General features: G+C 41.8%; 1 protein-coding gene across 1 annotated transcript; it reads right to left on the minus strand.

Annotated features, from left to right (window-relative positions):
• Positions 1–2,819: 2,819 nt before the first annotated feature.
• On the minus strand, positions 2,820–12,771 carry LOC102309322 (kinesin heavy chain; the record flags this gene model as incomplete). The annotated part of the gene is given in 3 exon segments (XM_014331407.2): positions 2,820–3,985; positions 12,293–12,460; positions 12,555–12,771. Coding segments are annotated over 2 exon segments (378 nt in total), but the record flags the coding sequence as incomplete, so codon positions are not given.
• Positions 12,772–13,374: the final 603 nt, after the last annotated feature.

Here is a 13,374-nt window from a genome sequence, read left to right on the forward strand (position 1 = left end):
AGACTAATGTTCGCAGAATTCATATTTGGTGGTAGTCTGCCTAATATTAAAAACTTAGTAGTGACCGCCATTGTTGGAAACTGGAATTGGCTGGGCCACGCTATGAATTCTGGGATATGGTGGGCCATGAAGGACACACCCGACCCATCCTTCAAATTTGGAGAAAAGGAGGACGCATTTGTCGGCTGCATTTGGAGGAGTCTACGAATCTGGACAGCCTTCGGCATGTTGGCCAACAAATGCGGCCTCAGGAGGATGTAGCCCATGAATTTGGATACCCCCAAAGTGTCACGGTAAAGTGGCAGTTCATGAGAGGCTGATTAAAAGTCTGTTTTATAAATGTTATTCTAGAATTTTTCCAGTGTTTTTTTAAGACTTGAATTTTATTAGATTTTTTACAAGAAACAGAAAAAAAATAGAAGGGACATTCCACTCCTTAAGACAGTTAAAATAGCAAATGTGTTGAAGATGCGTACACCATCTCAACAAAAAGAGTGCAAAATATAACATAAATAAATAACGATGCCAATAGTTCACATAAACCCGATTACAGCTGTTGTAATTAATCACGAGCTTAACTACTTAAGCCAGATACATCACTGACCTGTATATGAAAAATTGATCAGTTTAATCATCCGATCTCAAATTTTTCCAGTGTTTAAATAAATGATTAAGAAGTAAACACTATTCCTGATGTCAGATAAACACTCAATTTTTCACTTTATTTGACAAGTTCAGAAACACGTGATGTTCGATGTCTTTACAACAACCTGTGAATCACTTCAGTATCACTTTGTTCTTACAGCACATTATTAACATAGTTATGATAAACACTTTCATTAGCAGCACGTAAACATTACCAATACATCAATAAACACTTACAAACAGATGTGCTTTAGTTTGCTTTCAATACTGAATAATGTTGGAGATGTAAAGTGACCACAAACACTGCAGAAAACATGATGTTCTGATTGGCTGACATCATGCCACTAACTTCCTGTTCACAACATCTGCCATCAGCTGATCGTGTCACTTTGAAGCTGTCATTCATCAGCCTCGCCGCTCTGTAAACTTACTACAGATTCACAACAACAACCACAACACTAACACACGCACAAACACACTGACACATGATCATTTCCAGCTGGGTGACAAAAGTAACATACACATTTTTCACTTTAAGCTAATAAATAAACAGTAAAATAAACTCCTTAAATTACATTTCAGTAATAAACACATTAAAAACACACAATCAATATCTGCAATCCAACACTGTCGTCAGGAAAACAAGTTTTAAATTCATTTTAAAAAAAAAAGAAAAAAAGAAAAACTTTCGATCATGTTCCTGGAATTTCCTGAATTTTATTCCTCTAGCGGCGTCTTTTAAAGCTGCAATCATATTTATGGTTTAAAAACTCATATAATCAAAAGTTGTAACACTTTGAAAATTTTATTTCAAAATGAAAAAAAAATGTGAGAAAGATTTGTTTCATTAAAAAAAAAGAGATTTGAGGTTTTTAATGCATCAACATAAACAAGGCTCTAGAGTGTGACATGCGACCTAACTTCTCAGTGGTGTGACTAAAAGAATCCTAGGTCGCACCGGTGCAACCAGTCATTCAAGTAAAGAAAACATCACACATTATGCCTGTATCGTGGTCTAAACCAATCAGAGATAGTGAGGGGCAGGAGCTCTCTGATTGGTCATGGTCCAGATGTAAGCCTGTGTGTGTACATTTGAAGGTGCAGGCAGATAGACAGAGGTGAGCAGCCTAGACCCGATAGAAGTGGCTGTAGTTGTGGGTAATGAGAAAAGATGAAAAGAACGATTGATAACTGTTTCGTTAAGGCCTGATCCCTCTGAAATTCATAGCGAGTGCTCTGACACGGAGCCATCAACCTCTCAGGTTATGTCTAACACTGGTCCAGAGACGGCATCAGATAATGAGCCACATACGATGGACTCAGAGCCCACTGACAGTAAAAGCGTAAAGTGTATACGTTGGGAAGAGAGCAGCTTGACCAGTTTCCCTGGCTAAGATACAGTAAAGCTGATAATATGACGCACTGCATTTACTGCAGTGAGTGTGGAGAAACTGTGGCCGGCAATACTGCATTTGTGACTGCAGCTAATACGTTTCAAAAAGAAACGCTGAAAAAGCAGTGCATTCAGAAAACACATTATATGCTGCGATAAATGCACTGGCTTCTCCCCACTGCCTTTCAGCGGCAGCAAACAGGTCGTCACAGGAGGCCGATGTGATGATTAAGTTTAACATTGCCTACGATATTCCCAAAGAAGATGTTCGGTTCACTAAGTTCAAGTCCAAAATAATTCTTCACAAGAAAAATGTCTTGAAGGTAAACCCCATGTACAGTAATGATGTCACGTGTGCCCGGGTTACAGGTGTCATCACAGACACATGGGTAAAAAGGGGGAAAAGGCCAGATTACAGGACATCTGAGGGCCATGTGACTGTAATGGAGGAGGGTCCATAAGATATAAAGCTGTTCAGATACTGAGATGTTCATTTTGAAGCCTGTCAGGCACTTTCAGGTCTTTGTAATTTACATTTTCTTTTTATTGAATATATCTTGAGATGTTTTAAGTTTAAATTTCAGCTCAGTGAAGCACTTTAAACACATTTTTTTAGTAACTTGTATTTCTTGTAGAAATGTGCTCCAAACAAAGAACTTTGTGTTGACAGGTGCTGGTGCACCTAAGGAAAAAAACGTTAGGTGCACCAGGCAACTGTGGCAAAAAGTTAGTCTACAGCCCTGAATGATTTTAGTATCATTGTTATGTGTGTTTTTATTTGTGTGACCCCTCCCACCAGAGAATGTGGGTGTGGGTTTTTCTCTCTCCTCCCTCCCAGGGTCCTGTGTGGGTATATCTTGACAGCCGAGTTGTTTGCTTGGATTCCTGTTCCCAGACTGGACAACAAGCTGTGTGTTTCTGATGGTAACTTTTGAGTGTTCTCTGTGTGAAACTCCTGAGTCAAAAAGTTCATTAGTGAGTAAAGTGAGTGAACTTGTGTGTGTGGCGTTGTGAGACCTAATCAAGCTCTTTGTAAATAGTTATTAATAGTTTTGTAAATTAGACAACCTGGAGTATTCTTTCACTATATGTTAAACACGGCAGCAGCCTGATATGAATGAGAAGCCTTTTCTGTTGAAATCTGTTTTCTCTTGTTTGAGTAGGACCTTGGGTTAGAAATCTATCTGTTGTTTGACTTTCATATTGGGCAGGGAACATTAGGGACCTTTATTTTGGCGTGGCTCACTGCCGAAGTCAACAAACGGCTGCGTAGAGTTTAGACTGCTAAAAGTTTTTGTCCTTGGGTGGAGTTGGAATCAGGGAGCAGCATTTCCAGATTACCCCTAGGTTTGGAGAATAACACTTTTTAAAGATAATAAACTCTTTTTTAATTTAATTTCAAACGAGGAATTCTGCACCTCTGTGAAAAATCTGTTTGCTTTAAATCTGAGAGTTGAATGTCTTAAACATGATGAGTAAACACTGACAGGTTTACAGACTCAGATTCAGACTCAGGTTTAGCTCACAGCTAAAGGCAACCAGACGCAGCGACCAGGCAGAACTGATCCGAGAGCCTTTGCTGCATCCTTCCTCTCTTTCTCCACTGTGCTGTGTAATAAAGGCAACAGAGACCCCAAAATCTAAAAATGTCATTTCGTTAAAAAAAAAAAAGAAGATACTAACTTTTCTTAGCGGTAATTCTTTGAAGATATTTGATTGTTTGAGAATAAAGAACAACAACAAAAATTCAGAAAACAGTCAGAGAGAGCACCTGCGTTAGGGTGGAATGTTTGTTAAGCTGGCAAGGCTGTTAAGGTGGATTGTTTAAGGTGGAATGGCTGTTAAGGCAGAACATTGTGGGGTGTGGTTCCAGTATAGGCAGAGTGGTGAAAACAGGAGAGTTCAAAGATCCGCAGAAAAGGAAACTGATCCAGAGTCATCTGCTACCTGTGAAGAATGGGAGTGATTAAAAAAATGACGACTCAGAAAGAAGTTAACAAACTGACTGATTAAACAGTTAATTCAGGGTTTCAACATTAAATATTAAACATACTCTGACCCGGGAGAAAGAGTTTGTTCCTATTCAGTTTTCTCAGACTTTTTATCAGTGTAGATAAAATAATTATAGCGAGTGACTTTAATATCCATGTAGATATGTGCTCTCTTTCCCAGCACCCTGGCATAGACTTTCCTGGGAGGGCAAAGATGGGAACCACCAAAACAGCTCTACAGCATCCAGAGCCTTCAGGAACTTAGGCCAAACTTCTTCCACCCCAGGACTTCTGCAACCATGGAGTTGTTTAAGTGGCCTCACTCCCGGTGATTGACAATTCGCCCCCCCTTGTACACAGACTCTACTTTTTCATACAGATGACATGTCAGTAGAATTAAAAAGGCTTTCAGCACGGCCTCTCTGAATTCCACCTAAACCCAGGTTTTTGCTTCGGCTACTGCCTGACCCATGATCCTCTTGGCCTGTCGTTACCTCAACTCTGAATTATGCCATATTCAGAAGTTTGCAGATGACACGGCCATCATGGGGTGTATCTGGGATGATCAGGAAGAGGAGTACAGAAGTCTGGTGAGGAACTTTGTCGCATGGAGTCACACAAACCACCTGCAACTCAACACCTCAAAGACTAAGGAACTGGTTGTGGACTTCGGGAGGTCCAGAGAAGGTCCACTGCCGGTTCAGATAGAGGGGGAGGAGGTGGAGGTGGTCAACAAGTACAAGTACCTCGGGCTGTGGGTGGACAATAAACTGGACTGGTCATGCAACACAGAGCACCTGTATAAAAAAGCCCAAAGCCGACTGTACTTCCTCAGGAGGCTGAGGTCTTTTAACATCTGCAGGAAGCTCCTGAGGATGTTTTACCAGTCGGTGGTTGCTGGAGTACTTTTCTATGCTGTGGTGTGCTGGGGGAGCAGCACAGCAAAGAAGGACTCATCCAGGCTGGAGAAACTGATCAGGAAGGCTAGCTCTGTGGTCGGCATGAAGCTGGACACTCTGGTGACAGTGGCAGAGAAAAGGACATTAAAGAAACTGATGGACATTATGGACAATGCCAGGCATCCTCTGCACACGGCCATTAACAACCAGAAGAGTCTGTTCAGTGACAGGTTGCTTCTCCCCAAGACAAGAACTAACAGACTTAAAAACTCCTTTGTCCCACACGCCATCAGACTGTTTAACTCCTCTCTGGAGGGGAGAGGGAGGGGAAACAGGAGGACAAAGGAGGGGGGAACAACTAAGCTGTAGTGCCTCTTCACCTCACTGTGCAATACCTTTTGTGCAATACTTTTGTAAATAGTCAACAGTGCAATAGACCTCAATACTTGAAATGTGCAATTCACTTGTATTTTTATTTTTTATTCCTATTTATTCTATTTATCCCCTTCGTATATTTTATTTATATTGTCTCTGTATTATATATATGTGTGTGTGTGTATATATATATAATATTCTGTAACTCTGTAACTTCGGTCGTTGCTGTGCTTTTTTGGAAATCGAATTTCCCAGAGGAACCCACCCGAGGGATTAATAAAGTTCTATCTTATCTCTTATCTTATCTTATCTTATCTTACCTATCCCCACCAGTGAAGTGACATTCCATGTCCCAATTGCTAGTCTCGATAGCCTGGGATTAGTCCATCAGGGTTTTCTAAAAACCTTAAAAACATGATATCTAACCAGATACTTTAAATGGCGTTACCTTGGCCTCCAATAACACTGTGAGGAATCCAATTAATCTTGGATTGATGTGATGGCAGCGTGCTACTTCGGCTCCTAAAACAGGTGCATTATTTTGTTTTTTGTTTGCTTTTCTATTGATTCTGCCCCCGTATTACACAACATGTGTGTGAAAGATACAAAGACTCTCATACACCCGCTACGCTCTTCTGGAATATCAATGTGAGATTTAAAACTCTACCCGAAGATCCTCTAACAAAAGAATACAATACAACTTTATTTATAGAGCACATTTAAAAACTAATGGTATACCAAAGTGCTTCACATAAAAGACAGAAAATAAGACAGAAATATTATAAACATTATAGGACCATAACAAAGGGCAGGGATAGCTCAGTAGGTAGAGTGGTGGCCCCATGATCGGAAGGTCGGGGGTTCGATTCCCCTGAACAGCTACCCTGAGGTACCCCTGAGCAAGGTACCGTCCCTACACACTGCTCCCCGGGCGCCCAATGGCTGCCCACTGCTTCACTGAGTGAATGGGTTAAATGCAGAGAGGGATTTTCCCCACGGGGACCAATAAAGTACACTTTCTTTCTTCAAAATACCAAGTATGCTAACAGGTCAGTTCCAGTGTTACTAATACACAGTGTTACTAATACACAGGAATGGCATAAAATGCATATCAAGTAAAACATGTTAAAAGCACAAAACCACAAAAGATATGTATAAAAGGTAAAATAGAGTAAGTCTAGGGATCAGATGCAGGCATTAACAAGCAGGAAAGGCAAGGTTAAATAAATAGGTTTTTAACCGTGATTTAAATGATTGGATAGAGTCAGACACGCAGATAACAATAGGAAGGTTATTCCATAAATGTGGTGCAGCCAAGGCAAACGCACGGTCTGTGTTGTTAATAATTTTAAAAGTAAGCAGCAGTATTTTAAATTGGATGCAGTATTTAATGGGTAGCCAGTGCAGGTCAGCTAGAACAGGGGTAATAGATTCAAACCTCCCAGTTCCAGAAGGTCACAAAGGCTTTTCCAGGTCCTTATGCAGAACATAATGCCTAGCCTTAGAAATGACACGCAGTTGGTAGAAACTAGATCTAACTACAGTGGACACTTGTTTATCAATTGCTAACAGTGTCAGAGAGGGAGCTGGCAAGGGAACCAAAGGCATCGTGAAATTGTCCGCGAGGAATATTACTATCAAATACAACGATTTCAGTTTTATTATCATTTAAGATATGTCACGGTCCTGGGTCTGTGACCCAGTGCTTTCTGTTCTGTATTGTTAATCTTTGATTTCTTGATGTATCTTTGTTTATTCTTACGTTTTGGTTCTGTGTATCCCCTCTATTGTAGTCAGGTCTGTGTTAAGCCCGCGTCTCTGAGTCTGTCTTTGCGTGTGTGAGTTTCCTGTTTTACTTTGAAGGTCTTTGTCTCATGTGAGGGTGTTCAATTTACGTCTCCCTGTCTCATCAGCTCTGATTTTTCCCATGTGTGTTCCTCTCCTGACTCCCATCCCTTGATTACTGCTGTGTGTATTTAAGCCCTGTGTGTTATCCTGCCTGTTGTCGGTTCGTCTGTGTTATCTCCCTACGTCATCCTATGTTTTTCTCTCCATGTCTCCCTGCATCTGGCTTCAGAGCCTTGACAAGATAAGAGAGTTTCCTAAGAGCCACTCTTTGACCTGACACATTCACTCTTGAAAGCAGTGCAGAGACAGAGCAGGATCATCAGCTAGTTCAATGTAGATCTGTATATCGTCAGCATAACAGTGAAAAGCGATATTGTATTTCTCAAAGATTGCACCTAGAGGGAGCATATACAGCGAGAAAAGAATAGGGCCCAGCACAGATCCTTGAGGCACTCCACAGCAGACAGGTGCAGCGGAGGAAGAGCAGGTGCCCAGGTTGACCGAGAAGGACCTATTGGAGAGCGACCGTGGCTCAGGGGGTTGGGAAGCGCATCTGTAAACGGAAGGTTGCCGGTTCGATCCCTGGCCTCTCTGTCCTGGCCGTTGTGTTCTTGGGCAAGACACTTCGCCTGCTGGTGTTGGCCAGAGGGGCCGATGGGCGATATGGCAGCCTCGCTTCTGTCAGTCTGCCCCAGGGCAGCTGTGGCTACAACCGTAGCTTGCCTCCACCAGTGTGTGAATGCGAGAGTGAATGAATAGTGGCATTGTAAAGTGCTTTGGGCTATACAGGGAGTGCAGAATTATTAGGCAAATGAGTATTTTGTCCACATCATCCTCTTCATGCATGTTGTCTTACTCCAAGCTGTATAGGCTCGAAAGCCTACTACCAATTAAGCATATTAGGTGATGTGCATCTCTGTAATGAGAAGGGGTGTGGTCTAATGACATCAACACCCTATATCAGGTGTGCATAATTATTAGGCAACGTCCTTTCCTTTGGCAAAATGGGTCAAAAGAAGGACTTGACAGGCCAGAAAAGTCAAAAATAGTGAGATATCTTGCAGAGGGATGCAGCAGTCTCAAAATTGCAAAGCTTCTGAAGCGTGATCATCGAACAATCAAGCGTTTCATTCAAAATAGTCAACAGGGTCGCAAGAAGCGTGTGGAAAAACCAAGGCGCAAAATAACTGCCCATGAACTGAGAAAAGTCAAGCGTGCAGCTGCCAAGATGCCACTTGCCACCAGTTTGGCCATATTTCAGAGCTGCAACATCACTGGAGTGCCCAAAAGCACAAGGTGTGCAATACTCAGAGACATGGCCAAGGTAAGAAAGGCTGAAAGACGACCACCACTGAACAAGACACACAAGCTGAAACGTCAAGACTGGGCCAAGAAATATCTCAAGACTGGTTTTTCTAAGGTTTTATGGACTGATGAAATGAGAGTGAGTCTTGATGGGCCAGATGGATGGGCCCGTGGCTGGATTGGTAAAGGGCAGAGAGCTCCAGTCCCACTCAGACGCCAGCAAGGTGGAGGTGGAGTACTGGTTTGGGCTGGTATCATCAAAGATGAGCTTGTGGGGCCTTTTCGGGTTGAGGATGGAGTCAAGCTCAACTCCCAGTCCTACTGCCAGTTTCTGGAAGACACCTTCTTCAAGCAGTGGTACAGGAAGAAGTCTGCATCCTTCAAGAAAAACATGATTTTCATGCAGGACAATGCTCCATCACACGCGTCCAAGTACTCCACAGCGTGGCTGGCAAGAAAGGGTATAAAAGAAGAAAAACTAATGACATGGCCTCCTTGTTCACCTGATCTGAACCCCATTGAGAACCTGTGGTCCATCATCAAATGTGAGATTTACAAGGAGGGAAAACAGTACACCTCTCTGAACAGTGTCTGGGAGGCTGTGGTTGCTGCTGCACGCAATGTTGATGGTGAACAGATCAAAACACTGACAGAATCCATGGATGGCAGGCTTTTGAGTGTCCTTGCAAAGAAAGGTGGCTATATTGGTCGCTGATTTGTTTTTGTTTTGTTTTTGAATGTCAGAAATGTATATTTGTGAATGTGGAGATGTTATATTGGTTTCACTGGTAAAAATAAATAATTGAAATGGGTATATATTTGTTTTTTGTTAAGTTGCCTAATAATTATGCACAGTAATAGTCACCTGCACACACAGATATCCCCCTAAAATAGCTAAAACTAAAAACAAACTAAAAACTACTTCCAAAAACATTCAGCTTTGATATTAATGAGTTTTTTGGGTTCATTGAGAACATGGTTGTTGTTCAATAATAAAATTATTCCTCAAAAATACAACTTGCCTAATAATTCTGCACTCCCTGTATAAATCCAATCCATTATTATTATGCTCAAGCCTCGCTAACAACATGCTGTGATCGACCATTTCAAAAGCCGAGGATAAATCCAATAGAACTAGGACCGCAGCGCATCCAGTATCAGCAATTAGAAGATCATTTAGGACTCTAAGCAAAGCTGTTTCGGTGCTATGACGTGGTTTAAAGGCAGACTGGAATTTATCAATAATGTCATTCGCATCCAAATACGACAGGAGTTGTGAAAAAACTATCCTCTCGAGAATTTTAGACAGGAATGGGAGCTCGGCCTGCAATTAACATAATCATTATAATCAAGGTTCCTTTTTTTAAGAACAAGCTGGACTACGGCATGTTTAAAAGCTGACGGGTCGAAGTAGTCCTATACTATGCAAGATGGGAGGATATATATAGGATTAGTATTATTCAGTTGCTCAACTAATCGCTTAAGAGTAAGGACTGACACGGGCTCAAACTGATGGAAGGTTGATGAACAACCAGGAGAAGAAACAGGGCTCGACACTAAAGGAAGCGAGGACTTAAGAGAAGAAACTTTATCTCCGGAGGAGGGGAGAAAGCGTAGACTATCCTGGCCAGCATTTGGATAATCCGTAGCCCTTGCTTTAAGGTAAGCCTTGAGGCGGACGCGAAGAACACTCCTATTACCCCGTTTCCTGTAACGTTTCTTGTGCAGGTTGGGAAGGGGTAGGCAGGAAATACTGGTGGAGTCTAGCCGTAACAGGGTGGCGTCACCCAGGTTCAGTGTTGGGAAGGTTACTTTTAAAATGTATTCCACTACAGATTACATGCCCCAAAATGTATTTTGTAACGTATTCTATTACGTTACTCAATGAGAGTAACATATTCTGAATACTTTGGATTTCTTTCTTAACAACTACATGAATGTACTATTGCTGTGTGATTTATTACTGTTACTGAAGGTCCACGGCTCCGAACCATAGTAAAGGGACCTCTGACTAATACGTCGGGTTCCGTGTTGGGCTCGTAGCCGAAAAATAGCTTTACTTTGTTCTCTGGGTCAAGTTTTAGACAGAGAGAGGCGTTGAAAGGCTGCTCCAACGGAACTTATTGTTTCGGAGGAAAACGCGAACAGTGTACAGTTAAGTCTTAATAGCTTACTTACAACTGGGCTCGTCAGGCTCTCTGTTTGGCTGCAGTGGTTATTATTATATGCTATATATGCTATAATAATATGTGCTTCCAGCTCCTGTTTCTGCTCGATGACAACTCGTACTTTTCTACTCTCCTTTTTCTCCCTTTTTCTCCCTCCTCGCGCTCACAGACACATAACGTGTATGGCAGTCCATTCTCCCTGCAGCACGGACTACACTGCCCATGAGGCTACATTCTTTAGGGCGATGGCTGTAGCATTCTGCCTATTAGCTTAGCACAACAACAAAAAGGCACTCTCTCACCCAGGAAACACAGAGAGAGCGTCACCCTGTAACCATGGCAACCGTAACGCTGCCGCCTGGAACAACAGAAACAAACAAAACCCAAACAGTCCTGACCCGCGACAATATGAAACAGGAAAGTACCGCGTGTAATCCATTTATTTCAACAAAGTAACTGTATTCTAAATACCACCTTTTTAAACGGTAACTGTAACGGAATACAGTTACTCATATTTTGTATTTTAAATACGTAACGGCGGTACATGTATTCCGTTACTCCCCAACACTGCCCAGGTTCCAATATGGATCCGAGCAATGCGAGTAAGAGAATTGGAGATTTTAAAGCATTTGTCTGTCGTCCATTACTGTATATAGTAACTATTAAGTCTAATATACCCTAGTAAGCTATAGTACTTTTTCCTTTGGGAACCATCTGTGCAGTTCTGTTGAAGAAAGATGTTGAATCTATTTAATTATTCTTGAAAAATAATTGATTTCTGTGCATTTTTTTTCCACACTGCATCAAATTAAAGTTGATTACGTCGATTAAGCATCATGAGGTGGAGGGTGGTTCCCTATTTTTTTTTTTTGCTGGGAGTTTTAGAACCCTATTAGTTAGGTTGCTTACTCTTTAAAATACCAGAATAGGGAGGATGGTGCAGGTTTAAGTTTATTAGATTGATCAGTATTGCTGAACTATGAAATATTTTGGGTGCAGTGTATTTTTTGCATACAGGTATAACAGAATAGCTTTAGTGTTTGTTTTTTAACTTGAGTATGAACTTATACAAAAAGCAGCAAGATATTAAAAAAACAGTTTTATTGATTAAAAAACACACTATATCGGATTCATATCGGTATTGGCAGATATCCAAATTTATGATATCGGTATCGGTATCGTGCCATCTCTAATTGCAACATGGCATTTGGGTCTTCTAACTAAAATAGGAAAATAGGAACATAAACAGTGGCATCTACGCCAGGCCTGGCCCACATCTGGATGACATACCACTTACCATGCCAGAAGTCAACCAGCAGTCCCGGCTTGATACCAGATCCGGGCCAGACCTGCTTGCTATGTGGGTGTTGGCTGCTGGGGGATTCCCATGATGCACTGGGTGTTTCTTCTTCAGTCAGCTTTTTCACTCACTATGTGTTTATACACCTCTCTGCATTTAATCATTAGTTATTATTAATCTCTGGCTCTCTCCCACAGGATGTCTTTTATCCTGTTTTCCTCCACTCAAATATACAGTAGAAAAGCTCCCAAGCATTTTATTTAATGAGCTGTAATAAAACAGATCAGTTTGACAAGCAGTGCTGACAGAAATAAAGTTGTGGCTGGAGCTTTGTAGTTGTGTGCCATGGTTTCTGAGGTGTGACTCACCTGGAGCCTACTTGCTGCTGCTGCTCTGGTGGAGATGTTGCTGAGGTTGGTGTCGGGGGGGTTGGTGTTGTGGGCTGGACCCTGCACCCCCTCCTCTGATGGTAGGTCGGATAGCATGGGAGAAGGACGGATTCTGATGGTGCTGATGACCGGCTCTTATTGGCTTGGCTATATGAATGCAGGTAACAGGTGAGTTTAGGTAAAGACAAACAGCCTATCACATTACATATCAGACTTGGCTTGTTTTAAGTTATCTTCTCACCAATCTGAGCCGAGTGTCCTTTCCTGAACAGGTTTTTGGACCGCACAGCCTCTTTGATGCGGTCAACTTCCTGTTGGTAGCGTTTGCGATCCCTCACGGCTGACTCTTTTGCATTTTTCAGAGCAGTTTCCAGAGCTTTCACTCGCTCCGCTGTAGCCCGGAGACGCTTCTCCAATTTGGGCAGCTCACAGCGGAGCTCAGCGTTATCCCGAACCAGCTGGAGGAAACAGCTACTGTCAGTTATGTGACTTGAAAGCGTGTTTGTTTATCCACCTTGAGGAATCCCCAGTAAAACACTTCTTTCTTTAATTATTATTTATTAAAGCAGGCGATGAATGATTACATGTTATCATGTACATGGATCCCCTTTGTTCAGAAGACCACAGGCTGTAAAGTTGCAGATCAGAGTTCCTCAACTTATCAGTATACAAAGTTTTATATGAGACTGTGCATCTATCTGATTGATTAAAATTGATGGGGAGAAATCATAGTTTACACTTAATTCTCTCATCGTCGGTGCCTCGGGCTGGTCCCAGCTTCTCAGCAATCTGCCTTGTCCAATCCAGGGGAGCAGCACCTACAAACTCTGCTAAGCATGTACTAAGTGCTTTTCCCTATTCACTCACCTTTCACCTAACAGCCTGTTGTCTTAGTGAGCGTGAAAGCAACCCTGACTGAGACGCCAGATGTTGTTTTGTCTCAAGCGGTCCCTAGTGGAGTGTTGGGCAAGTTAATTTGAAAAAGTAATTAATTACAGTTACTAGTTACTTCTTCAAAAAAGTAACTGAGTTACAAGATTCTAAAAGTAATTAATTACTTG

Source organism: Haplochromis burtoni, unplaced genomic scaffold, assembly GCF_018398535.1.
Source record: "Haplochromis burtoni strain Fernald_Lab_line unplaced genomic scaffold, NCSU_Asbu1 Contig_2336, whole genome shotgun sequence".
Classification (NCBI taxonomy): domain Eukaryota; kingdom Metazoa; phylum Chordata; class Actinopteri; order Cichliformes; family Cichlidae; genus Haplochromis; species Haplochromis burtoni.